Source organism: Trachymyrmex cornetzi, unplaced genomic scaffold (assembly GCF_001594075.2).
Source record: "Trachymyrmex cornetzi isolate Tcor2-1 unplaced genomic scaffold, Tcor1.1 scaffold23, whole genome shotgun sequence".
In the NCBI taxonomy this organism is placed as follows: domain Eukaryota; kingdom Metazoa; phylum Arthropoda; class Insecta; order Hymenoptera; family Formicidae; genus Trachymyrmex; species Trachymyrmex cornetzi.
Window position 1 is genome coordinate 2300612 of NW_017296956.1, and position 27976 is coordinate 2328587.

A 27976-nucleotide genomic window follows, 5' to 3' on the forward strand; every position below is an offset into this window, starting at 1 on the left:
CATCGTGGACACAAGGCTTTACGACCTTACGTTTTTCTTTGTGCTCCCGGCTTTAATGCAAACGTACACAGGAATGCACAAAGTGTAAGGGGCTCCGCACAATAAAAGGAACAGGGAACAGAGAACAGAAAATAAGAATTTCAACCTATATCAGAAATCATGTATTGTGGAATACGGGAGGATCCCGTTTGCCTACAATCCCGATTGCACACACCACTCATATCAGCTGGTGCCTAATAATTTTTCACTGCTTTACCAATTACTACGTTTAGGCGTCGTCTACAATACACGGAGTAAGAAGTAAGAGTGAGAAATTGACCAATCACAGTCGAATGTGAGAAGAATAATCGACTGTGATTGGTCAATTTCTTACTCTTACTTCTTACTCCGTGTATTGTAGACGGGCCTTAAAATGTGCCGTGTAAACGTAGTATATGAGAATATTTTATTTTTAAATTAGCCAATTAGCGACGCATGTGTGCAACATGCAATGTGTGCAATCGGAGCCTTCCCGTGAAATACACACTGCGTTCTATGAAGAACGCTACAGTGTACGCTTTTTACACTAGTTCAAAAAGTTCAGTTCAGCGATAACGAACAAACCTCGCAAAACAGTTGGAAAGCTGTTGTGTTCTGCTGAACGCAGCCATAGCGCCCATAGCTTCTGGCGCGGGGCGCCTCGTGTCGTGTCGTGTCGCGGGTTAACAACAATCGGCGAGACGCGGTTAGGACACGGCCGTGAGAGGGAGCGTCAATAATATTACGTTCGCATCTTGCTTTTACTGTTTATAACCGTCTTTGTGCAGCAAACCGTGTGTTTAGTCCCCGACGATGAGCGCCGAGGAAGAAGTGCTGCGTATCCAGAAAAAGCTCAACAAAATGTCGAGTGGCGACGGGACGGTGAGTAATAAGTGAGTAAAATAAAGATCGCAGTATACTGGTCGCGCGCGCGTTGAGAGGGGTCTTTTAACGCTAGGAGAGCGCGCTTCATCTTTCAGTGATTCCGAGCATATGATTTCCAAATGTACGAAAAGCCGCGAATATTCTTGAATTTCTTGCACGGTTCATCTTTTTCTCCATCGAGGAGAGAAAAGGAAGAAAGATGAACCGTGCAAGAACTTTAGCTAAAAAGAACAGACCTATGATTGCCAAGATATCATGGAAGCTCCGCTTGTTTATCCATGGAACACTGTTGCATGGCATCTTACTTATTCTATATATTATTTTAATTAAAAATCAAGTCTTAAAAGTCTTTAATTTGATTCTTACATTGTGTAATTTTCATTATCTTTCAATGTTTACTTTTATTGCAAGACAATTTTTATGAATGTATTTTTGTTATAATTAGACTGAATCATTAAAAAGTATAGTCTTGTTATATAATTGTTTTCGTTTTCCCTAATTATTTATGAAAAAAAAATTTTAATTCATATCAATGTTGATGTCAGTATTAAAGTTATACTATAAAACAAAAATTGCTTTCCAATAGCTATAATAGGCCTATTCTTTGTCATTGTACTTGATGGCACTAAAATATTTTATCTTGCTTTTGTCAAACTTCAAATGTATATTTTATTTTATTTACAAGTATACATCAGTTATTAAAAACAAATCTAACATTTTGGTCAATCAGGGTCAAGAACAGGCTTTGGAATTACTTAAGATACTTCAAAAATTACCTGTTGACTTGGAGCTTTTGACTAAGACACGTATTGGAATGACTGTGAATGCCTTGAGAAAATCAAGTAGGGATGAGGAAGTTATTTCTTTATCGAAGACTCTTATTAAGAATTGGAAAAAGTTTTTATCAGGTATGTATATAATGATACTTAAATGTAATTAATTTTCATATCGTTAATAATTTTATATGCATAATTTAATTCTATTGTAATTTATTTGGTATTAGGATCAAATAAAGAGAAAGATTCAACGTCGTCAAGTAGTTCAAAAAAGAAAGATGAGAAGCCAGATAAAGCAAAGGAAGAGAGCGATCATAAGAAAGAGAAAGATATTATGGATGTCGATGTAAAAGTGAAGGAAGAAAAACCTTTCAAAGATATTCAAAGGAAACAGTCGTCTTTTCCTGCTCCTACCACAACAGATGCAGTCAGATTAAAATGCAGAGAACTACTAGCATCAGCTTTACATGTTGATGGAAAAGTTATTGATGGTTGTGCCAGTCCAGAAGAGTTAGCAGAAGAATTGGAAGAAGCAATTTATGCAGAATTTAAAAATACTGATAACAGATACAAAAATAGGGTAATTAAACATATTATTTTATTTCATATATAAAACTTTTTCTCCCTAAGTAGTCTAAATGTTTAAGACGCTTGTGCGAAATACTAGAGATCAGGGTTTGATCTACATTTTATTTTGAAGGGAAAAGATAGGATTTTTATGAAAAAAATGTTGCTTTGGTCAAATATTAATTTCAAATATTTTTAGGGTTAAATGCTTTCTTTTCTTTTTTATTGTGTGTTCACATGTATAGTCCTAGAAACTCTTTGTTTAAAACTTTTTTCTTATATACACTGCTGCCCAATTAAATTGCAGCAATGGCAAAAACTCTTATTGAACTGAAATTTATAAAATGGATAGTGGAATATTATTAAAATGAGCTTTACTTATAAGAAACATACCAAGTTGTACTTCTAAATTCCATATATCATATATCATAAACAATGTTTCATATAAATATCATTTCAATATTGTGTCTTTTTCGATATTGCAATTTAATGGTCATCAGTATATAATGTAAATTTATGCCAAATTGCATTAATATATTTATAATTTTATATATTTGAATACAGGTTCGCAGCAGAGTTGCCAATTTGCGCGATGTGAAGAATCCTAATCTCCGGACGAACTTTTTGGTAGGTGCGATTACGCCCGCTAGGTTAGCGGTAATGACGGCAGAAGAAATGGCAAGTGACGAGATTAAACAACTACGTGAGCAATTCAAAAAAGAGGCCATCAATGACGCACAACTTGCCACTGTGCAGGGAACCAAGACCGATTTGCTCAAATGTGGTAAATGCAAGAAGCGCAATTGCACGTATAACCAGGTGCAAACGCGTTCCGCCGATGAACCGATGACTACTTTTGTGTTGTGTAATGAGTGTGGAAATCGATGGAAGTTCTGCTAAGCTATTGTTTTTTGATCTATACTATGTCGTGACAAAATGTATATTTTAATCAGCTTGAAATCAATATTTATAAGTTGAATTAAACATCATGATGTATATTGCGATTTTTTATTGTCGCATTATAAAAAAGTGAATTCTTTTCTGTTCAATTAATATAATTATATAATTTTCGTATCATTCAAATATCGTTAGCTTTTTTTATCAAAAAATCATGAAATTACTTGCAACTGAATAATTATCGACAAAGATTTTATGACGTATCTGTTATATGTTACACACAAATTTTATAGATTTTTTTTTATTATCAAAAACAAATTTCCTTTTGATCGATATATATATATATATATAGTAACTAAATTACACAGACTATGAACAGCAGAGTGTATGTACATTGTACATTGATTTATAATCATAAAGCATAGTGACATTTCCGAAGAATGTTCCATAGCGTTGTATTTATTGAAACTGCTCAATTAGATCAGAGCTTTGTGAAAATCTGAATGCTTCCCAAAAATGGGAATATCTAATACAGGTTTCATGGGAATTGTTAAAATGAATCAGTATTCATTTTTAAACGAATATGAACTGTATTCATTTTTTAACACAGGACATTTGAATTAAGAAATAGAAAAAATAAAATTTTTTTTAACGCAGGACATTTGACAGTTTGATTTACATAAAAAGTAAAAACAATCGGAAACATTTTTGTCACTTAAATGTTTATACAAATAAATTTTGTCAATCTTAATGATATATATATTTTTTAAAATATTTTTTTTTGTAAAAAAAGATGTTAGTTTTTAAATTCCTGAAATATATATTATTAAGAATTTAGCATTTCGAAAATAAGATTGACGGCATATTTGATGTTTTTCAATTAAATGCAAATATTTCTTCGTCTTTATTTCACATGTGTACTAAAATAAGATTCTTATTGTAAATAATGCAAATATTTCCGCTTATCTTTACTTCCTAAATGAAACAGACAAATATCCTCTAATAAAAAGAAATATTTTTTTCTTATTCCCCGTATACATCTGAAAATGGTGATAGTTGATTAGTTTTAATGACTTCCCATGGAATACACTGTAGATATATATCTTAAGATACAGACATAAACAATTTTACTTGATGCGCTTTTATTCTAATTGCGGTTACTATCATGCTACGCGATTTTGACTGTAATCTATCACTGTAAGTTTTCAATTACTCATATAATAGTATGGTATAAGTAGATTACTTTATCACTGTGCTGAGAAATTCGAATGTCTATAAGCGCTATAATAAATTGTCTCTACAAGTCTATAAGAAATATACAGATACAATATAGTACAATACTACCATTCGATTTTTTAAAATTACCTTTCTATGTAATTCAATAATTACTGTAAGCATATTTGTGAGCTTAAAGGGATGATCCTTAAATGAATTTCAACGAGATCTCTATTTTACTAATAAAATGTGAAACATTAACATATGTATCTTTATATATTATGTATTACGTCAATGGTTGCGTTCAACAAAGTAGACTCAACAGTCGAGTGCCTGAGTGAGCGCTTGTGGTTCTTTCGCTTTAAAACAAGAAAGTCTTGCTTAAAATCAAAGTAACGTTGGTGCAACCGGACCTAAAGGAGGTGTGTTTGAGGAAGCTATTTGTGTCATTCTATTTTTGTTTTAATGATAATAAACGATGAAGTTAGAATGTGCACAAATAGCTTATTTGACGCGTTTCTGCATGAAACGAAAGAATCTGGCAGAAACAAGCATTGCCCCACTGTGCTCCAAGAACCGAGATGTTAACCGATCGGAATTATTCAATTATTCCCTAAATTTTTCTGTGTTTTGTAGGGAAAACGGAATAATTCCGACATGTTCCATAACAGGTATTCCAGTATGTCATTCCCATGGATGCGCTGTCGTTCAAGTAATGGTCGCTCTTGGACCCAACGCAAAAAAGTAGATTTGTACTTAGGCCATGTTTGTATATTGCTACCTAGTTGACCAGTTGATTGCCAGTACTGAAAATAGTTCCTGTTACGTATACTGTATTGTATTGACAACCGGCAGAAATATACGAACACGGCCCTTGTTAACATTCACTTCTGCAAAGGGTGGTAAAAAGCAAAAAAGGCTCTCTCTCTCTCTTTCTCTCATTTTTCCGCTATAATATATGTAACGTATATTGTAGTGTTTCCATAGTTTCACGTATGCGACAGTTTTCAAGAGTAGACCAATAGGGGCCCTGGGTTTCTCTTCACAGGCCCTGCGTTGCGTTGATTGCATTAACGCATTATGAGAGAGCCTGATCTATTGACAGATATTCTAGAGTTGTCAAATGATTCACCCGAGATGGATTTCAGTGTCCACCCGGAAAGACAAAGATTTCCTTTCTGTATCGTTTGGACTCCGTTACCCATCTTAACGTAAGTTATTCTAAATAAATTTTAAATGTGTTCTCACATCATAACCTCGATTCTTCGTATTTGATATTTGTCAGACTAATAATGTTTATTATTATACATTGACAGTAATCGTAAAATGTGAAAATAATTTGTGAAATGCACGAATTTTTCATTAAGTCAAGATTAATCATGTTAAATAAGTTCTGGAGTTTATATAGTTAATATAATTTACTTTATTTTCAAGATACATTCTACCTTTTATTGGACACATGGGCATTGCGACGTCAACAGGAGTAATAAGAGATTTTGCCGGTCCTTATTATGTTTCTGAAGACAACATGGCATTTGGTAAACCTACCAAATATTGGCAGCTTGATTATACCAAAGCCAAAGGAGGCATACAAGGATGGGATGCTGGTGTGGCAGAAGCTAGCGAAATTTATAAAACCAGAATGGTAACGAAATGAGAAGATACAAAAAGCTCTTATGTTGGCGATGCAAAATTAACTTTCTTACAGCATAATTTATGCTGTGATAATTGCCACTCACATGTGGCAAGAGCCTTGAATTTGATGTCGTATGGTAACTCAAACAGTTGGAATATGGTAAAACTTGCATTACTTATGTTACTTCATGGTAAATATGTCAGGTAAAAACAAAATATATATGAAAAAAGAAATATATATGTAATTTCTATTATTAATAATTATTTATATTCATTTCAGTATTCTGGGTTTTCTTAAGACCTGGTTACCTTTCTGCATATTTGTTACAATTGTACTAGTGTTAAGTTTATGTGTATATTAATTTAACTCTATGTATATATTAATTATATACACGCATATATCGCTGTTTTAATAGAAAAGTGAGATATCTCAAAATTAGTAACTTTTCAGTAGAACATGTTTTAATTTCTAAATTGAAAAGTTTTAATTAAGATAATGTGTAACTTCATTTTTCATCATGTTACCATACTTTCAATTATACATATACTTCTATTATACTTTCAATTATATGTATTTAAAATTATGTCAGGATTTTTTGTAAATTCGAATACTGCACTCTAAACAAATTTTTTACTTGTCACTTTTTTTATCAAAGCAGCTATATATATAATCAATTTATAATTATAGATTTAACATGTCAATATAATATAATTCTATATTTAAGATATATAACCTTTTCTCTAAATATCCTACGAGAATTTAACAAAAATAAAAACATCTTTATATATAAATATAGTTTTTCTGAAATAGCAGTTTTTTTATTACAGCTTCAGGTAGATATTAGTTATAAAAAATTTCGTCCAGGAAACTTTTGAAGGGAACCATGTTCTTAGTAAATATAACATCTATCTACATTTGTCGCATGTAAATATAATTTATTTAATTTTTACAACTTAAAATACACATATACATTAACTATGTAAGCGTTATGTAGTAAAATTAAGTCTAAAATATATGGCTATATCTGGCATCTATATATGGCTCCTCATAACATTATATCGTGTATGCTTAAAAAATTAATTTTTACTATTTTACATTTTCTTTTATACGCGACTATATAATCAATACAACTGTCTTCTTTTTAGAGCATTTCTTTTAATAAAACATGTAAAATAAAATATAGGCTTTAATTACATGTGTAATATTGTAGTAATAATGGCAATGATACTTTTCCTAAAGTGCAACTTACATATAAAATATGTAAAAAATAAATTTTAATTAGATATTCTTTTTTGTGATTCAAGTCTGCAAGCTAATTTTCTTCTTAAAAATTAAATATTCGTGTATTAATTATTCTTGTAACTATTTAAAATGTCACGTTTCTATTTGTTCTTATATGAAAAATAGGAACGTTTTCGAAAAAATGGCCTGTATAGAATAGAAAGATCAAATTTAACTGCTACATTTTCTATAGCAGTAATACACAACCTTTTTTTAAGGGCCACCTTCAAAGGAACATTTTCATGTGTTTATTTCGTTTGCATAAAATAGAAAATGATTTTATATTTTTGGTTGTGAATCAGAGGATCACAAATAGGCCGCAGGTTGCGCATCACTGTACTATAGCATTATTATACTATGCGATATTTGCTTTTTTAAAATGAATTTTATTACATGTGTATATAATTAAAAGATACATATGTATACATCTAATAGCATTTTTGACCGAGTGAGTTTATACCTGGGTTGGATTAATACTCTACTATTGACGTATATTCTACTCGATCTGCCACAACTCGCCGGCTCGCGTAAAGTAGCCACGGTAGTATCACTGCGCGTAGTTTAGTGCCGAGGCACTACCAGTGTCTCCAGACCAATAGGAGAACAATCATTAATCCAACCCAACTCAGTGCAATCATTAATCCAACCCAAGTCAGTGCAAACCCTTATGGATTATAAGTTTGATTTGTAGAATTTACATTTTTGTTACGTATGTAAAAATAAGACTCAAAAAAGTTTCAAGTCAGTCGGTAGTTCTACTATCCATTTCTGTAATAACTCCAGTTTCAAGAGAGAAATCATAATTGTAATTCTGATTCTCTAATCTTTCAATGAAAGACATTATTTCGCTAATTCGTAGACTGTCTATCTCCAAATCACTATTCATGTTACTTTGCAACTGTTTGCACAACTTAAATGGTACATCACTTAGATAATGTGGAGCGTCAAATTGTTGAGTCAGTTTTGGTAAATTACCATCTGATATTGTAGGGTTCATTGCCGTTCCATCGATAAATGGATATAATCTATTAGGATAAGGAGTATTGTGGTCACCAACATTAGGTGGCAAGGAGGGCCTTCTTCTTTCAATTATTATGAATTCATCCCCTAGATCTGTGGAAGGTCGTTCCTCTTGCTCATCCCTTTCAGGAGGTGAATCCTTGTGCTTCTTTTTGCCAAAGAGCCAAGACATTTTCTGTAAAATAATTTGACTTAAAAATTTGTTCTAATTCTTTGTTGTAAATAGATAATTGGGTAATTACAAAAAAACTTACACAGCTCGGATGACCTTAACCTCAAGATCATGACCTCCACAACATATGTTAAAGTCAAGGTCATCTGAGCTGTGTAAGTTTTTGTGAAGAATTGAACAAGTATAAATTAACTTATTATGCAGATTAATCTATTAGAGAAAGAACAACATAAATATAAATAAAGCTCTATGTGTTGATAAAACATCAATATATAAACCTTTATTTATAACATACTACTATAGAACTGTAAGCACTTCTGAAATACTGTCTGCAAAAATCATTTTTAACTTTTACAAGCGGGATGTTTTTCGTCAATCTAAACTGTAACTTTTAAGTTTACTAATGTCCGTTTCCGCCAAAGTAGATTAAATTTAATCTCAGTTCAATTTACTCTTCGTCTTTTCAATTCTAAAGATTAGAAAAGGACGAAGAGTAAGTTGAACCGAAATTAAAGTTAATCTACGTTGGTGGAAATGGGCATAAGGCAAAGATTCTTCTTCGCGAGAGAATAGCCCCAACTCCTATCACAGAGTCGCTATGGCCAGAATCGAAATAGCTGCCCTATGCGACAAGTAATAAAAACTAATTAAAGAGCAGGGTTGGCAAACATTACTTTTCAGTTATTTTGCCATTAGTTGTTATAATAAATAATTTGATGACAATGTTGCAATTTTTTGTGACGGTAACGTTAATTAACTAAACACTAAGGTTGTACTTAAGTTAGAAGAGTCACTTTGAAAAATAACTCGTCATCAATACGCATTATTTACTAAAAAAGAAATTAATAATTATTACAAGTAACAAGTAAAAAATAACGCGTTACAAATTAGGAGTTTCTTTTTTTTCAGTAACAAATGACTTTTTCAATCTGTTACAAGTAACGATTGACTTTTCTAACTCTGATGTTACCATTACCGTCATAAAAAATTCACAATGTCATTATAAAATCGTTATTACAACAAAGCACCGATCAATAAAGTAACGCATTATTTATCAGCCCTGTTAAAGAGTAACGTAAAAACTTTAGTGAAAACGATTATGAGTAACGTAAAATTAAATGCGCGTTTAAAGCCGATCACACTTTCCAAAAATATAACAATGATGCAACACTCGTTGCTGCTTGCGATGAATTCTGGCAGATATTGCCTTACAAAAATTTTTCAGGACGACTGTTACCAACACCGATTAACTTAATCGACGATTAACTCAATCAGCAGAATCACTATTATAGGTAGGAAATTTTCATTACTTTTATCACAGTTAAGTATAGGAACGCAGAGATAGAAATATATCACGAAGAGATGAGGTTAAGAACGATATACAGTCTTGCTGTTGACTTAACTACACTACTGATCGTGTTAATTGTCGATTAAGTTAATCGGCGTTGATAATAGTCGCCCTCAGTTTTTAAAAGATTAAACAAGCTCGAGCTACATAATTGTAGTAGACAAAAATTGCGAATTGTTATAAAATGTATGTAAGGGAAAACTGCAGGATTTACTTACAGGCAGGTTAAAAAGAAAGCGCACTTGTCACACTCAATAAATGGCCCATACCATATAGATCTGCTTTTTTATTACTGCACTAAACTGCACCAGAATTCTCTTTCTTGTGTTTTCGCCAAGTATTAAACATATACCTATCTCACTTTAAATTCCAAAAGTGCATTAGTTCAGCCCAGTTCAGTCACAAAGAACAGACAATGATGTTTACTTAAGAATTCGTTTTGTTCTCTCGGGAGCTGCTCGGGATTGCCCCGAACGAACTCAACTTGAAATCACTTATTAGAAATGTAGGATTCACATACGCCATCCGTCATACGACGTCAGACATGTATATACATATATATATATATATATATATGTAATTTTATTAGTAATTAGATAGTAATTTTATTACAAATGTATAAACTCTTATCGACGCAATAAAATGTGATTGTACAAGTTCTAAATCTATTAAGCAAATATCTGTACATATATGTGTGCTTATGTGTTTGTTATATGTATAGATGTTTGCTTAATAGATTTTAGAACTTGTACAATCACATTTTATTGCGTTGATAAGTTTATATATTTGTAATAAAATTACTATCTAAATAAGTATATATGAGAAATATAGGGTACTTTCCGATATTCACTGCCAGTGCTGAAACTATACAGTATACGTTACGTGTGCTATAGATTTTCAGTACTGGCAGTGGAAATCGGAATGCACCCATAGTCGTGGGCTGTGTTCATACCCTGGGGCTCTATTCTTGAAAAGAAACGTATACGAAAGTCTAGGGAAATACTACAGTATACGTATACTATAGCATTTCCCTAGACTTTCGTATACGTTCTTTTCAACAAGAATAGAGCCCTAGGTGGGAATTCGAACGCAGCCCTGTATGGCCAATTGTAGGGACTTCGAGACGAAACAGCTGATTGCTCTCGATCGCACTGTCGCCACTGTACGATCAATGGCATCGTCCTCGCCCCTCGATAGTCAGTCAGTAAGTCTTGGTATTCCTTGTCACTTTCGGTACTTGTGGTACTTGGTAATGATTAGTGATCATCATTGAATTCATCACTATCGTTAGTGATGGTTGCGAGAACGCAGTAAGGATTAGGCGATTTTCGATTATCGCCAACTGACATTTCAACAGGTTGTCAGCGGTACTCGATTGACTCGCGGTAATTATTTCCCTGCCTAGTTTCATATCCATGTGATTATTATCAGTTTCTCGAAGTTATATACATAGTATATTCATATCTTATCGTCAGCAGCAACCTTGTGACTTGTGACATTTTACCGTGATGTAGGAGACGCTTCTAATCGCTCTCAATCAACTCCCTTCGCGAGTTTAATGATTTCGAATAAATTCAATAAATCTGATTTCATGTTTATCAGCTCGTCACGTCAAATGCATTCCGTGATCTCACTTCAATTTGTTTCACCTCACCAGTTTTGCGTTTGACGCATCGCGTCAGGTAGTCGTAATTGTCAAGTCTGTCATTGTATTGCGCGATTATCTTTGCTCGTTTGATATCAAAATATTGCAATTGTGTATTTCAGCTCGGAATGTAATTTACTCCTGGAAATTATCTTTCCCACTTTGGACATTATTCTGATTGATAACCCAGAGATATGTGACTGACAGTGGACCTGTTCTTTTTGGCTGAACTTTTACACCAGTTCATCTTTCTTCCTTTTCTCTCTAGGAGGAAAGAAGAGGAAGAAAGATGAACTGGTGCAAAAGTTCAACCAAAAAGAACAGGCCTAGTATTTACTTTGAAACAATTGCTCTGACATATAATTTTCCAAGCCAACTCTTTCTCATTGAATTGTATATTTACTTTCTAGTTTGTGACAAAGTTATGTTTTGGTTAGTTTGGTTGATCTCAGAAACATTAGCATTGAGCAATAAAATATAGATTTTATTTATTGCATTATAGTAATTATTTTCAGATTGTCTGCAAAGATGACCGCAGGAACCAGTTTAGTTGTGCCCATAGTGCTATGGGGACGCATAGCACCAACCCATTGTATTTCTTGTGTCTACTTGTCTCGGGATCAAAAGACTTTGGTAACAGGATGTTATGATGGACAAATATGTCTGTGGCAAGTGGATCCAGAAACATTAAAGGTATATACAGAATAGATAATAAAGTTGCAGAAAGCTTAATCTTTCATTCATTATTGATTTGTTAAAATGGTTTTTAATATAGATGACTCCGAGATGCCTGCTGGTTGGACATACTGCTCCAATAATGTGTCTCAGTCGAGCTAGTGTCGTAATGGAACAAAATTTCATCGTCAGCAGCAGCGAAAGTGGAGAAATGTGCACTTGGGATCTAGTCGATGGAAAGTGTCGTGAGGCAGTGAAGCTTAACAGCGTTCATACACAAATGTTGCCCTATGTTTCCGCAGGTGGAGAGGACGTCAGATTATTTTGCTCTGGGTAGAAATAACATTAGTAATATATATGTTACAATATTAATATTGCATTTATCAAGAATACATGTATATATATATATACATTTTTTTTCATTTTAGATACTATCCCGAGGTTTTAGTGATGGACCCATTCAGTTTGGAAGTGCTGTTTACCCTGAGTTCCCGCGTCAATCCAGACTGGATTAGCGCCTTGCACGTTTTGCGGCCGGCCAAACGGAAAGGTCGGTTCTACGTGCATACAAGTTAGTTACACTCCATCACACCTACGCTTTATACCATCAACAGCTACCTTCTTCAATTTCACTGCCAACAGATACTGTATAAAGAGGAATCGCAATGTAGCTTGAATTACAAATTTATCTTTAAAGTTTAGCGCGAGAATTTGGTTTGAGTCTTTTATCTATTGCTATATCTAAAACTATTTTCTTTCTATTTCTAATAAGTTTTATATATAGTCAGTACTCAATATTTTTACATAAATAAAAATTCAGTAATACGCGAAACAGTATCTCTTGGTGTTTCATTATTTTGTAAACTTATGTGATTCTTTTTAAAATTTTAAAGAACTTGAAGTAAAGAACTGTGGATATACTTAGCGGTAAAGTTTCTCCTTTTCGATTGTGTCTTCAATTGATTTTTGTGTCTGATTTGAACGAAATTAAGTTGGATAATAGTTCTTATAATGATTAATGATTATACTAGTATGATTTGAAAGCAACTAACGGTATTTGAGGCACTTGTACAAATGTTTCTTTTGTACTTAGGATTTTCTCAAGATTTTCTTAGGATAATCTACTATTTTACCATTCTTTTATTAAGCAATTAACCTGAAGAAGCTTTATGTTTTGGATATAAATAGGAATTGTTTCTTTTTTCATCAATATGTCGAGCTATTTTTTTTATTTTTTTATAATCTATTACTCAATTTTACGCGCGCGAGTAAAGTCATTTATATTGTATCTAGTTTGATAGTAGCAGTTTTATATATCTAATATTTTTGGATTGATTACTTAATAACAGTTACATTGTTGCAGCATGTTAATGAAACCGGACACATATGTCGGCGCTAATGCGTTGGCAGTTGAGGCTGTATCACTTCTTTCTTTAATTTTTTTTCTTTACTTAATCATGGTTCACACATCTCTTTGCACATTATCAAACAATATAATCATTAGTACTAACCTAACCTAACTCGTTTCATTTCTTTTCTTTTTATATTAATATAGTATCCATGAAACTATCCTGCTACTCATATATGAATGTCATCTATATTTATGCACATTGCATTTCATTACACTTTCATAACACTTTCACCTGGTGTACTATGTTTCTATCTCTATTCGTAAGTATATATATATGTGTGTGTGTGTATGTATGTATGTATGTGTGTTGCGTGTGTGCGTGCGTGTATGTGTGTGTATGTACATATATATATGTGTGTATTATAAATATATATATGTATGTATGTAATATTATAATATAATCTATACACTCGTGCAACATTTAAGTTGCACGCTCTATGTTATTGATAAATTTAATATCCCGTACCATTGCGTCAATTAAAAACATATAATTAATATTTTAAATCATATTGAATACTTCAAACTAAACAAAAAAATTATTTAATAATTGAAGAATATTTTTTCTATTCCTTTTTATAATTTATAAGATTGTAATTTATAAGTTTTGGATGAAATGCTAGTGTTTTTACAGCTTTAAATGTAATTCGCCCTAAAATTAATTTCTAATTTTTATAGTACTATTTATATTTATAGTAGTTATGCTAGAATGTTAATTGATAGCCAACATTTTCTTATTAATTGTATGTTGACTCATAAAATTTATCATTATACGCATAAAGTTAGACTAATCGCAAACAAAGACCTTGAAGTAAATATTAAGGATAGGACGAACAGTTCGCGAAAAATGCAAATATCAATATTCATTAAACGTAATTGTACATATTAATACTCTTTTAATCACTAAAATAAGATTTCGCTTAGTCAAGTCAAATAAATCAAATACACATAATTTTTCTGCATAACTGAAATTAAGCATGATTTCGCTGTAATTTAATGCGTATCGCTTTCTACTCCATAAAAACATCTAGCATGCACGCGTAATACGCTATACGTATACAGAATTATTATCGCTTCACGAATATCATATTGTATACCTATTTGTAGAATAACGCTATCTTTAATCACCTGTGACACTACTTTAGCTGCTTTATTCACAATCTGACAAATATTTATTTGTAAATTAATTAAATTGATTAATTGAAGCTGGCAAATTTTTTATTATTAGCGAACAACAAAACTGTTTGAATTCCTAACGAAACATTCTATCGCTTAAATTGCTACAATGCTCTCCTAGATTTATTTAACGCGCAACAGGCGCTTCCATTCGTTTAAAGACGACGTCGTGTTGGCTCTGACGACAACAGGCACAGTCAAGGTGTGGACGCTTTTGGGACATGAAAATCGAAACAGCGAGCCTTTATACGAGCATGAAAGCAAACAGATCCGCTGCTTGAATGCACTTGCGATGACTTGCTGCCCCTATAATCAGAGAACAGTGCTGATTGTATGCTCTAAGTATTGGCAGGTAATTACTATTGTACTTACCATCAAATATATAATTCGACAGTTTTTATTATAAAAATTAGATTAGAGATTACATCAAATCAGATTAAATAATTTCAAGAATAGAATTTCAGCATCAAGACGTTTTTTAAAATGTTTTATGTTAATTGGCATCTGTAATGTAATCAAAAGCTGCCTTAATACTGCAATATATATCATTGGAATAATTTTATAGATATTTGATGCCGGTGATTTCTCGGTTCTTTGCTCGATAACTGCCCCACGTGGAGAACGTTGGATGGCAGGTGATTTCTTGGCGGCTGATAGGGTCATCCTGTGGAGCGATGAAGGTCATGGATATTTATATAAACTTCCAGCAAAGTACGTACTGTTCAACATAACGTACGCGATAAGTTTCTACGATAAATGCCAATGATTGTCGAGTATATTCTAGAAATATTTTTTAAACATTTTGGTTTTCTTCTCCCTGGTTGATAGTAACGTTGCTCGACAAACGAATTAACTCTCTCTCTTACACCCTCAATTTAATATTTTTAATTGAGTGACATAACGTAACAATTCAATACGCGAATATTGAATTTTATTGATTAGCACATCCCTCTTTATTGCTTCTAGGATTCTGGTACAACTTGACAGGTAGTTTATTTCCGCGTATATATAAGTATTAAAATTCTTTTGCAAATAATATCTAACAATATTTTTGTGTGAAAAAAGAGTTGTATTAATAGTTTAGTAGCATGATCATGGTTACTAAAGTGCACTTTATTGACTTTATGAAGCAGTTTATAGTGATTAACAAATGCTGAAATAGCGATTTAAATAACTAAATACTTCATCATAATTTACGCGATACATCTTTGAGAAATAATTTCATAGATGTTTCACAGCTGTTTTAATCTTTAATACTTTACGTCTATGTGAATAATGAGCGACATCAAAAAGTATCGCCAAAATTACTCTGACTTTCTAGCATATATTTAACTGTGTTAGGCGCGTTAACTCGGAAATAAGTTCTCTACTTTCAATTATAAGGCTGAATGCTGTAGAAGCACTCGCTGGCAATGCACACATTCGATATTTTATTTTTTATCTTGTTTGTAACCATTTATCATGCGCCTACATATTCAGAGTCACATTACCGTTTACTAAAATCCCGCACATTTAATAACCCGATTTCATGAAATAAAAGAAATAACGCATCCTTTGTCTTCATTATTTCATTTGACTTCTATACGACTAAAGATATTTTGAATATAATTTTTAACACAAGTTGATATTGAAAAAGTATAATTAATAAGTATTAATAGAACAATATAAACTTGAACGATGATCAATTATTGATTAAATATAATTCTTTTATGTATTTTATTCTTCCATATGAAATAATTATCGAGTTCCTCTTTGGGGGAGTTTTGTGGGATTCGGGGTAGTTTAGCATTTGGCTGAACATAGCACAGAACACAACTTTCGTCCACGTACATGAATTAACAATTAACACAATGATACATTTTACGGTGATGTCTTTTTCATATTATTCACATCTACTGCATTCTACGCGGGATCTGGTGTTCTAGCAAGCTGAAGGGCAAGGCTCTCAGCAGGTAACCCGCATTATCACTTGTACATGTTCTTCATACTGTTCTCTCTTTTAATCTTTATTTTCTTCTTCGTCTCTTTATGTTACTCATTTTTGTCGTCATTCTCCTTCATTCTTCTCTTGTGTTTGTAAACACAATAATTTGCTTTTGCTCATTCTTCTTTGGGACAAGGTGGTGATAAATTCAGTAGAATAGTATCGTGAATTGAATTACTCGTATTGATGTCACTGATAAAGTTACAGTGTACAAATCCATCAAATTTCACGTTTTGTTTTAATTAACAAGTTGTATTACATTATCAATGACGCCTAAACACCCGAGTATTTTCATCTTTTCTCATTTTCTCATTTTTATAATGAATATCAGGAATTCTTATTTACATACAAGTCTTTACATACAAGCTCGTACATATTCGTTTGTATACTTTCGTTATACGTTCTGCAGTATAGTACACGAGACACGCGTGTAATCGTGTCCATCATAATCATTGACAATCCTTTAATCGCAATTCAAACAGATAATATAGATGAGGTGAAAGATACGCGAAAGAAGGTAAATGCGAGGAAGAATTATTGCTATATTTCATTACTTATGTTCTCATATTCTGTTTGCTTTAAGTTGCTTTGCACTGTTATTATTAACTGTGCGATTAATATTAAGGTAATAACGACGTGACACAAAGGTAATTCGTTAAAAAAAAAAAAAAATTTCTGAGAGCAAAATATTTCAGTATTAAAAAAATCAGTGAAAGCTTACAATTTGAAAATAAATGGAAGGAGATGTATATGTATTGTATTTTCAAGTTTATAATTTTTTTTTAACACAAAAATAATTCTGACTATTTTAATTTTAAAGTATTAATATTAAAAATGTGTTCCAAGTTTTAACCTTTTTTTATTTCTACCTTTGTGTATCGTTTATGTTTATAATGATCTAAAAATGCTGTTGCTTTGAAAAGACGTTTACTTGCAGCGTTTGCTTACTAGTAAACCTAGTCAGCAAATAGACACGCATATTTGAAGTTGCAATATGAAGCTTATGCAATGTGAAAAGATAATTACTATTCTTGGACATGTTTTCGAGTATGTATCTCTAATATATAAAAGATTTAAATGCTATGTTGCATTTGGCAATATTCTTTTAACTATAATATATAGAAAACAATGTCCATGAATAGTGTTTTATTTAGATATAGAGATGAAAATAATGAATTTTCTTTTTACAATATACAGTAGCGTCGCAGATAATAAGGACTTTCACACCGCCAGTGCAGAGTACGATCAGCCATATCTGTACTGTACATTAACGCAACCTGGAGATAAGGTAAGAAATTTTTTTTTCCATATATTAATAATAACAAGTATTCATGTATCCTTGATAATTTTGTTATACGCATCTTTTGATGTTTCATGTTCAATTCTAAAAAACTATATAATTTCTTCTTTTATTCCTCAAAGTTTCTTTTGTCTTAGAAATTTTTGATTCTAAAGATTGTTGGTCATAGAATGCCTCGTACATAACGTTCTCGATTTGTTGGATTCTTTGCTCCCATTTTTCTCGATTTCTTCTAATTTTGTTTACGTATTTTCTAACATACACGAATTTTCATCTTCTGTGGTTCAGCCTCTTTCCTGCCCGCCGGCCATGCGACTAGTTACCGTGCAGCGTCAGAACAAGACCTTAAAATATCTGTTACGCGGAGACAGCGAGGGTGTCGTTATCCTGTGGACAGTACCGGAGGTGACAACGCAACAACTCGCCCAACTCTGTCAAAATGATGGATCATCACCACCAGCATTGTCACCGACTGTGAAGACGAGCCTCACTGCTGCCTGGGACGCAATGAAGCCGCCTCCTGTAGGGATACTTGATCAGTTGGACACTGGCGATGGTCACGGCATTAAGCTCACCGCTTGCATATACCTGCCTCAGCAAAGTCGACTGGTTGTTGGTCGTGAGGATGGTAGTATTATTATTGTCCCGGCAACGCAAACTGTAATGCTTCAGCTACTCCACGGCAATCATCAGCAATATGATGGTACCGTATTTTTATTATTTCTTTAATTAAATCTATATTTTAAGTATCGATAATGATGAACCTCTCTAACAATAAGTTATACACTTATTATTTCACAATACTTGTACAATAAATTAACACGACACAATATAAAAAAAATAATAATAATAATTAAAATATAAAATGTTTGAAATGTAATAACACCATAGCTACAACTCACTTTGATCAACATTAAAATTTTTTTGAATTTTTAATTGTCTTTTATGTATTCAGATTGGCCACCACATCAAGTTCTGTTGGGTCACTCGGGACGAGTAAATTGTCTACTTTATCCTCATGGTGCAGCACCTCGTTATGATCGCACTCATCTCGTTTCTGGTTCTGTGGACTTTGCTGTTTGCCTCTGGGATTTATATGCCGGCACGTTGATTCATCGGTTTTGCGTTCATGCCGGTGAAATCACGCAACTGATGGTGCCTCCCGATAATTGCAGTGTACGCGGTTATATGTTTATTTTTATCATAAGAATTTACAATGACTTAATTTAATTAATTGTAAACTGCTTTTTTCAATCGAGTGTTGATCCATAAAAAATATCTGCTAAAATTTTCTAAAAATTGATTAATGTTTAATTTACAAAAAGTTACGTATTCTTATTTGTGCAGCCTAGGATACAAAAATGCGTTTGCAGTGTTGCATCAGACCACAGTGTTACACTGCTCTCATTAGCGGAGAGGAAATGCGTTGTGCTTGCTTCGCGACATCTTTTTCCAGTTGTAACTATCAAATGGAGACCATTAGATGATTTCATGATAGTTGGATGTTCAGACGGTGCTGTATACGTCTGGCAAATGGAAACTGGTCATTTGGATCGTGTATTGCATGGTTTGTTTACTCCATTGATTTCAACTACTGAATATTTTTCATAATTTTTTAATCTTTTAATTCTTAGGATTCTTAAAATTTTTACTTCTTCAGAGTTTTAAAAATACTTATTACGTTACACTCTGTCTTATATTCTGTTATGTTACTATATTTTAAAAATTGTACGTAAAATTCACGCGCGCACGCAGGAACAGCAAATTGTATATTTTTTTTCTTCTAGGCATTATTGCAGAAGAGGTGCTCTACGCTTGCGACGAGAACACTATAGCGGCAGCTGGCGGATCCGCCGCCGGCGGTGAGCTGGGACTAGCTAATCCTGCCGTGCATTTTTTTAGGTAAATGAAATCTTGCTGCACGGATGGTGAGAATCTTGCGTATTCTTCAGCGAAATAAATCCTCCGGGATTTACGTTCTCCGTTACAGTCCGTTCGATTTTTACTTCTCAGGGGCTTGCGCCATCGGAATTTATCGGCAATCAGACACGCGACGCAAAGAGGGCTACATCAATTACAACAGCTTCATGGTGGACATGGTCCCGACCATGGGAGTCAAATAAAAGCTAAAGGTTCGCCACTGATGATTCAAGGATTCAGAAGTAACCCGAAAGATCCGGAAAGTCATATTCTATTTTTCGACATAGAAGCACTGATAGGTATGTAATCATTATATTTCAACTACTATCATTTCTTTTAAAAAAATTATATTTTTTTTCTATCTGTGTAATTCTTCTTTTAGCCATTTTTAATCTTTCCACTGTATACTAATCTATATTATAGCACCAGTTGTGATGATAATTTAATTTCTTTTTTCGCTACAGTACAATTACTCAGCGATGAGTATGGTGCCATGTCGCCTGGTTCCTTAGAAGCACAAGGACTTATTTCCGCCGCTGAATATCAAAAAGTTGCAGCACTCACTCAGTCCGCTAGTCCCGATGCTCACAAGAAAATTGTTGGTAAGGATTTTATCATGTTACTCTTAATTATTAAATTATGATAAAATATGTTATATTATAAAATATAACTATTGTAGATAGGTACATCATTTCTTCGCAGTTGTATCCGTTTAAGAATAAAGTATTGAAACTTCTTTATTAATCTATCCTTTTGTAGACTTTTTCGGTCGCGTCAAGGATAAGGCGGGTGATGTTGAACGAATATTGAAGGAGAAGGATCGTCACGGTATCGTGTTTTCTTATTGTTAACTTGTTATTGTTCTAGTTGTCAACTTTTTTCATTCAGTAATACATATTCTAATTCACTGTTTACTTATTTTTTCATCCTAGTATCTTAAATTTTTATGCCTCACATCGTTGAATCTTTTTTAATTCAAGTAATTATGAATTTCTCATAGCAAATTTAGTCACTATACTAGATTAGTGCATATACTAAAAGTTGCTATACCTAAAATTAGAGAAATTAAACGCGTATCATTTTTTTAAACAATTAAATACTCGGAAAAGAAACAGAATGCGTATGTTTATTTCATTATCGAAGTTGAGATTATGTCATTGCATTTAGATACTTTATATAGTAGTTTTTAGTATGCACTAATCCAATGGTGAGAATGATTTACTTTTTTAATTCACCATCATTCTTTTTTAAGTCTAATTCAAATGTAATCACGCCAAACTTGAGATTTCTCATTTTTCTTTAATAGGGGAAATAGTATTAATATTTCTCATTTTTCTTTAGTAGGAATAGTAGTATTATGTTTTTTTATAGACTGGTTCAGTTCGGTAGATATATTCAGTATCTGTCGATTATCGTGCTATCTAAAGACAGATTTCTTTCTGTAGGTATATTGGCTAAGATGAAGGAGGGTGCGGAGAATGTGCATACTAAATTACAGGCCAAAGCGGAAAGCGTCGGCCTCAAGCCGTCGACATTTGACGGCAAAGGTTAGACATGTATCTTTGACAACGACAAGTTTTTATAGTTTATGATTACAGTGTGTCTCGCACGAATTTATTTTGTATTTTAGAATTCCCATTTACACTTTATGATTCTCACGTCAATAGATAGAAGTCATAGTTAATTTCTTCAAAGCACTAAATAATGCCTTTACCATTGGTCCCTATATACTCTACATTATGTTCTTAACAATTCCACCATCAGGTTACTAAACGCCAAGTCGGGAATCATCAAACAAGGAGATGGATCATTACTACTAAGATATAGCTTTAATTTTATAGATATGCACGCTTATAAAGGCCTGTAAACAACATTTAATATATATCTTCACTGAGTTATCACTTGCTTCTCTTTGATTTAGTAATTGATTAGGATGCGTCTCTTTTCATTCAAAGATTATAAACAGGGTATCTGGCAATCTCACCGTACGTTTGCATTTGAATTTGGCGGTAGGCTGAGAGACGTGTTCATTTGATCTTTAATAATTAATTTCTCGTTAATTTATCGAAAATTAACTTCAAAAATCACAAAATGATACAGAACTTTTCGAACTCGGTTTAGTTGGTTCTACTTTTCCACAGGAATAATCTGGTCTTTATCAGACACCTTGTATATTAGCTATTTATGTGTGTGTGTGTGTGTTAATATATTTTAGGAGTATATTTTAGGAATTGTATTTGATGAATTTTTACCATTACATTTATATATTTATTCTTTTATTATAATCTTGTTTTTCAGTTGCATTACATCATAGCTGTTTTTGCTGTTTTGTTAAATATTTAAAAAAATTATTGCACTGTTTATATTTATTTGATTTTGCAGGCGACAGTTGGAACAACAGCGACGCGGCGAAGAACAATTTAAAGCGAAACGGTGCATTCAGTGAACCAAATGCAACGATGGAAGTAGCGCAGTTGCTTTTGAGTCTTCTGCACGCCTGGGGCATGGATCCAGACTTGGACAGAGTTTGCGAAGGAAAGTTGGGTTTACTGCGACCTATGGTTCCTGTTTCATTTGGGGTACTATCCAAAGGAGGTATGTCTTAATGTGAAATTGTACAATGTATATTATTTAAAAATAAACCATCTGCTACAATTTATTACATGCAATCGTGGTTTTAAAACATTTGAAAAAGATTAAAGTACCAAAAATTCAGGAAAGTAGTAGGCCTTTAATTTAAGGACTTTAATTTGTAAGAACTTTAATTTGTTAAAATTTGGAGGAGTCTGATTCTCTCCCTATTATATTTGAAAAAGATTTGTTAGTCTAGACTCTTGTTTCTATTCATTTACATTATATGTATAAATAGTAATTATTCTTTATCTAATGTAAAATATATTTAAAATAAAATAGTATTAAACATTTTTTGTCAAATAAAAAGATATCATACATATTACAGGTTATATGTCACTGTTATTACCAACTTGGCAAATGCAGCTTGAGCCAGTCGGTGAACCTGCAACTCAATTGGAGCAACGCTTGCCCGCTGAACTGGTTAGGCAAGAGAGGCTCACTAGAGCATTTACAGCGAGAGCACATTGGGAATTATCGACCACCTTAACGAGTAATCATTTACTGGCGGTAGTCGCTTTATCGAATACTTTAATGTCGATGAACAATGCAACATTTGTACCTGAGCAAGAACGAAACCGCAAGATGCATAGGTAAATTAATATATATTTAACATAAAATAATTAAACTATGACACAATCAATAACACTAGAATGCAGTTAATCATTCCTTATTATTGTGTATTTGATTCTTATTTCAATATAATCTATAGCATGTTTCTAAAAAAGAAAATTTAAATCTGATTATACATAAAGAGATATATGAAAATAAAGTTTGGAAAGTAAATTTTAATAAAACCGGTTTTTAAAGGCCGGGTAATAGAGGTGCGGTAAACTGGAATAAGACAGAGGAGGAAAATGAGGAAATGTACACAGTACAACAAGCGCAGATCAAGCAGGGTTGGTCTCTCCTAGCTACCTTACATTGCGTATTGTTGCCTGATAAAGTTGCGGCACAGGGTGGCGTGAAGACCTTCAAACGTCCACAAGTAGAGATGATGGCACGAAGGTGGCAACATCAGTGCGTGGAGGTTTGTTGCTAAACTATTGAGAGAAAGAGAGAGAGAGAGGGGGGGGAGGAGGGGGAAAGATAGGGAAGGAGAAGATATTCTTAACTTTACTTAGAACTAATTACTCATAATGTTTAAATTAATAAGTAACTGCAAATTGAAATTGTCTTATTTTTTAATTGCAAATGCATTCTTCGATAATATTCCAGATTCGAGAAGCAGCGCAGGCTTTGTTGCTTGCCGAGTTAGGTAGAATGGGCTCAAAGGGTCGCAAAGCGCTTGTCGATAACTGGTCACAGTATTTGCCAATGTACAGTACTCAGGAACCAATCGCACCGCAACCGCAGAGCCAAACTTCACCAGCAGCCGGGAGTCCAGTACCACCATCTGAAGCACAACAAGAGGAAGAAGAGGAAGAAGAGGAGTTAGCCGAAGGTATGTCCACTAGTGAAAGTTTTAATCTAAATAAATAGTAAGGAAGATAGATTATATGTATGTGCATACAGAATAAATGATTTAAAGTAATTAATTTGTATAATCTTTTTTGAGTAGAGCTAAGTATAGCTAGAAAACCATCGAGCGTGGCGGAATTGAAACAAAAACAAACCACGGCGGTGGTACTGCTTGGCGTGATAGGGGCTGAATTTGGTCAAGATGTAACTACGACAAACCAAAGAAGAGATAATGACCAAAGACGAAAGAGTTCGATCGTAGAAGGCTTTGGCATAGGAAATAATAATCTCGCTAGACATACCAGCATGGCGCTCACTCATTTATTGCACGCGCCTCATTCTCCGAAGTTACCGTTACACACGGCGTTACGAAGAGCCGCGATTGATCTTATTGGTAGAGGATTCACTGTATGGGAACCTTACCTCGATATATCTAAGGTGAAAAGTGTTCTGAAAAAATATTTTATTATAATATCTTAGTCTTTATAAATTTACATTTTATTTTGTGCTCTTGTTTAAATGAATTTTGCTGAGATAAAGATAATATTACTATTGTAAGTAGACTAAATCGAATGAGATATTGATCTAGTTTTCACCGAAATATTTATAATTTAGTCCCACTTTGATGCAGATTAAATTTAATATGCTGTTTCTAGTGGAAGTAAAGAGTAAAGACCTTATGAATCAAAGTGGGAACGAAACGCAATCAAACGTATTTCCGTCGATTTAAATTTGATTCTACACCGTATTAGATGCTTCGGTAAAAACTAGACTACTAACACTATGGCGTAAAAGAATTTACTAAATGCATAGTAAAATCTCGCTTTATATCCATTATATCAAATATGAATGTGTGCGTGTTAAAACGCACATCTTAAAACATGTTAAAACGCACATGCTCTTAGCACCGACTACTGCGTCTCTTGATTATCTATTATTTTTAATGATGGAATTGTTAACCTCTTTGTAGGTTCTGTTAGGCCTATTGGAAATGTGCTGTGATGCGGACAAGTTGGTGCCGAGTCTGACATATGGCCTTCCTCTCACGCCGCAAGCCGACACTTGTCGCACAGCACGTCATGCTTTAACACTAATTGCTACCGCCAGACCAGCCGCTTTTATCACTACAATGGCTCGCGAAGTAGCCAGATTTAACACTCTCCAACAGAATGCCCAGACCTTAAATGTTAATCTGGGTGCAAGTGTCTTGACCAGGGCAAAGCCAGAGATTCTCAGGATTGTCGAACAACTAATTGACAAGATGCAGAGTGAGATGAGCGATCTTCTTGTAGAGGTATTAATCTAGTTTTGTTTTAAGAACAAAGCTAATTATTAGGAAAATAAAATTTAGTCTATACGACGCGTTATATGTATTTACAAAACAACAATGATATATCTATATTTATTAATTTGTAACTTAATGAATTATATATATGTTTACAGGTAATGGACATTATTTTACATTGCCTTGACCCAGGTCATCTCAAAATGAAGCCTTTGAACGAAGTATTTCCAGCAGTGTGTAGATTTAATCAGGTAAGTCTTCCCTTCCCTCACACAATTAAAATTTTTTTATGAATAAAATTGTTGCTATTTGTTATGATTTAATTTTATGAATTGTAATTTCATGAGTAAGGTTTTATCGTTTATTAAAAATTTGTCAAGCTATAAACTTTTTATTATTTTGAATATTTGGATCTATATTTCACGTTATATAAACCGCTTCATTTTTATAAATTTTTTACATTAACAGGTCAGTCATTGTCCAGCAACACGCAGGATAGCGGTTGGTGGTCGCGGAGGTCAACTAGCATTATACGAATTGCGAGGTAACGTCAAATGTCAAACTGTCTCAGCTCACTCGGCACCAGTCACCGCATTAGCGTTTTCACCAGAAGGGAAATTTCTCGTTAGTTATTCTTGTTCTGAGAATAAACTATGTTTCTGGCAGGTAAGTGTGAACACAAGAGATTTTAATAAGATGTGTTTTGCTGGTTTATCTTGAAAACGCTGCTTGATCGATCATTTTATGATTCTCCAGCAAACCAGTAGCGGCATGTTCGGCCTGGGCAATTCGCAGACTCGCTGTGTTAAGTCCTATAGTACTGCGCCCATCAACGACGTGGCTCGATTGAATCCTATGCGCTTGGCACGGCTGATTTGGATCAACAATCGCACGGTTACCTTAATGCTCGCCGACGGTTCAGAAACGCGCTTCAATGTTTGAACGTCACGCGAGATCAATCTGGAGTTACCAACGGCTTCGTTTGGCAAGCGAAAGCAGCTTGCTTGTCATTTAGGGTCGACTGCATCGATTGAGCTTGGTTTATGCAATGTTCTCTTTGTTGGTAGAGTTTTTACAGGAATACTAAAGATAATTAATAATAGCGCCAACACTATTTTCATTTTCAAGTTAAAAAATACTATATTTTATTAGTAGATTTTTTTTAAGATTAAACATTTTAATAAATAGAAAATAAGCGATATGTCACACATGTATATGACTTAAAAAGTATACTAATTTAAAGAGAACACTATATATATAAATCAGGCTTTAACGCTAACTCTCTATTTAGAATTAAATTTTCCTTGTGTTTCTAACATTGAGAAATATAAAAATATAATTTTAGGAGTTGGCTAATCGAAGCTGTAGGCGCGATTTTAGTCGAAATAATTTATGTGCAAACCAGGAGTGCCGTCGCCGATTTCGGCGCACTCATTGGTACTTAATTGATAATACTAGTATTGAATAATTGGATTTCGCGGTATTTCAATGTATGTACATCATCAGTATGTATGACTGTCCGGATCCAATTTCGTCGAGGACATTCTCCTCTCTGTTAGATAAAGTTAAGACTAAGCAGTCTTATACTTGGCGGTAAATATGTGATGAAAAAGTATGGATCAGTAACAGTTTCCTATTTAAATTACGCGAAGTTAGAGAAATTATGTAACGCGAATCTGTTTCTGTTTCCTTGATTTTTGAGTTGGCGTAGCTATGAATAATAACCCGTTATTGTTTTGTAAAATATAAGTCAAGTTATTTTTGAAGTATCTTCTCTACTATATTTTGGAGTATTTCCTTAGGGTATGTTTTCATTCTGACCATTTGATTTGAATGATTGAAAATTTAAAAACCACTGTTGAAAACAAAATATGAGAAACAATCATTGAATTCCCTAGAAAATTTAGATATTTAATAGGGAATTTTGAGGATTAATGACATATATTTTTATCTGTAGTTTATTTGTCAAATAATCTTACCGTACGCGTCGCAAGCAGTTAATGAATTTGTAAAAATTTTTTTTTAAATATCGAAGACTTAGAAATTTTTGGTCCGATAATCAGTTGGCACTGGTGATAAATTGGACAAAATTATCGGAGAGATTATTGACTATTGGCTCCCGCACATAGGACACAGCAACACTTGTCGTTCAACGGAAGTTAGCGTGGTAGCCAATAACTTTTTCATAAAAGTGAAAGAATTGACTATTGCATAGGCGTATCATGAAATTTTTTTCTGGTTGGGAGAGGGAGGTTTTCAATCAACCCAGGGATGTACCATATGCACCCATCAGAATGACAATAAAAAAAAAAGGATTTTGTTATTATACTGAAAAGAACATCACTGCACTAACTTTGTTGTTATAATTTACAATAATTTTTAACATTATTGAATTCCATTTGAATATTTTTATAACTTTTAATGTCTCTTCGTACCTTATTTTGAAGAGGAAAAATCTTACGTTTTGTACATCATGTAACCTTTAACTTATTTGTTTAAAGACTTTTTTTTGAAGAAGGATACAGTTACTACTACAGGAAACATGTATTAATTATAGCGTATATTCTGTTTTTTGTGACAAAAACTTACGAAAATTTTCTATTTCGCCGCGTAGCAATGTTGCCGCATCTTGTGTAAATACGGGAACGTAAGAAACTATTTCCTAGTCTAGGCCGT

General features: G+C 33.2%; 4 protein-coding genes across 18 annotated transcripts; 3 read left to right on the forward strand and 1 right to left on the reverse strand.

Moving 5' to 3' along the window:
- Window positions 1–532: 532 nt before the first annotated feature.
- TfIIS (RNA polymerase II elongation factor) lies at window positions 533–3267 on the forward strand. 2 transcript variants are annotated; one of them, XM_018506885.1, is made up of 4 exons: window positions 533–900; window positions 1634–1811; window positions 1907–2259; window positions 2811–3267. In XM_018506885.1, the coding sequence occupies exons 1-4, from the start codon at window positions 832–834 to the stop codon at window positions 3144–3146; spliced, it is 936 nt and encodes a 311-aa protein (XP_018362387.1). In that variant the 5' UTR covers window positions 533–831; the 3' UTR covers window positions 3147–3267. The 2 variants fall into 2 exon arrangements, with proteins under 2 accessions (XP_018362387.1, XP_018362388.1); XM_018506886.1 differs by having other exon boundaries at window positions 835–911; window positions 2811–3266.
- A 2098-nt stretch (window positions 3268–5365) lies between these two features.
- On the forward strand, window positions 5366–6382 carry LOC108760758 (transmembrane protein 222). 2 transcript variants are annotated; one of them, XM_018506887.1, is made up of 4 exons: window positions 5366–5569; window positions 5793–6003; window positions 6067–6197; window positions 6274–6382. In XM_018506887.1, exons 1-4 carry the CDS (start codon window positions 5439–5441, stop codon window positions 6353–6355), a joined length of 555 nt encoding a protein of 184 aa, XP_018362389.1. In that variant the 5' UTR covers window positions 5366–5438; the 3' UTR covers window positions 6356–6382. The 2 variants fall into 2 exon arrangements, with proteins under 2 accessions (XP_018362389.1, XP_018362390.1); XM_018506888.1 differs by having other exon boundaries at window positions 6067–6184; window positions 6274–6347.
- A 921-nt stretch (window positions 6383–7303) lies between these two features.
- LOC108760759 (uncharacterized) lies at window positions 7304–10349 on the reverse strand. 5 transcript variants are annotated; one of them, XM_018506892.1, is made up of 2 exons: window positions 10168–10349; window positions 7304–8470 (listed from the first exon to the last, which is right to left on the reverse strand). In XM_018506892.1, exon 2 carries the CDS (start codon window positions 8465–8467, stop codon window positions 8018–8020), a length of 450 nt encoding a protein of 149 aa, XP_018362394.1. In that variant the 5' UTR covers window positions 8468–8470; window positions 10168–10349; the 3' UTR covers window positions 7304–8017. The 5 variants fall into 5 exon arrangements, with proteins under 5 accessions (XP_018362394.1, XP_018362392.1, XP_018362393.1 ...); XM_018506890.1 differs by having other exon boundaries at window positions 10034–10349; XM_018506891.1 differs by having other exon boundaries at window positions 7304–8473; window positions 10033–10349.
- Window positions 10350–11012: 663 nt separating this feature from the next.
- Rbcn-3B (WD repeat-containing protein Rbcn-3B) lies at window positions 11013–26427 on the forward strand. Of its 9 annotated transcripts, none has more exons than XM_018507007.1 (25): window positions 11013–11200; window positions 11976–12153; window positions 12236–12468; window positions 12564–12706; window positions 14881–15071; window positions 15285–15430; window positions 15686–15706; window positions 17901–17991; window positions 18292–18706; window positions 18959–19179; window positions 19351–19570; window positions 19791–19905; window positions 20017–20222; window positions 20388–20525; window positions 20683–20751; window positions 21369–21470; window positions 22306–22518; window positions 22883–23147; window positions 23365–23584; window positions 23773–23998; window positions 24116–24453; window positions 24986–25309; window positions 25459–25551; window positions 25769–25966; window positions 26057–26427. In XM_018507007.1, the coding sequence occupies exons 2-25, from the start codon at window positions 11989–11991 to the stop codon at window positions 26240–26242; spliced, it is 4539 nt and encodes a 1512-aa protein (XP_018362509.1). In that variant the 5' UTR covers window positions 11013–11200; window positions 11976–11988; the 3' UTR covers window positions 26243–26427. The 9 variants fall into 9 exon arrangements, with proteins under 9 accessions (XP_018362509.1, XP_018362506.1, XP_018362510.1 ...); XM_018507004.1 differs by lacking the exon at window positions 15686–15706 and adding an exon at window positions 16645–16671; XM_018507008.1 differs by lacking the exon at window positions 15686–15706 and adding an exon at window positions 16645–16671 and having other exon boundaries at window positions 12564–12685.
- The last annotated feature ends 1549 nt before the right edge of the window (window positions 26428–27976 follow it).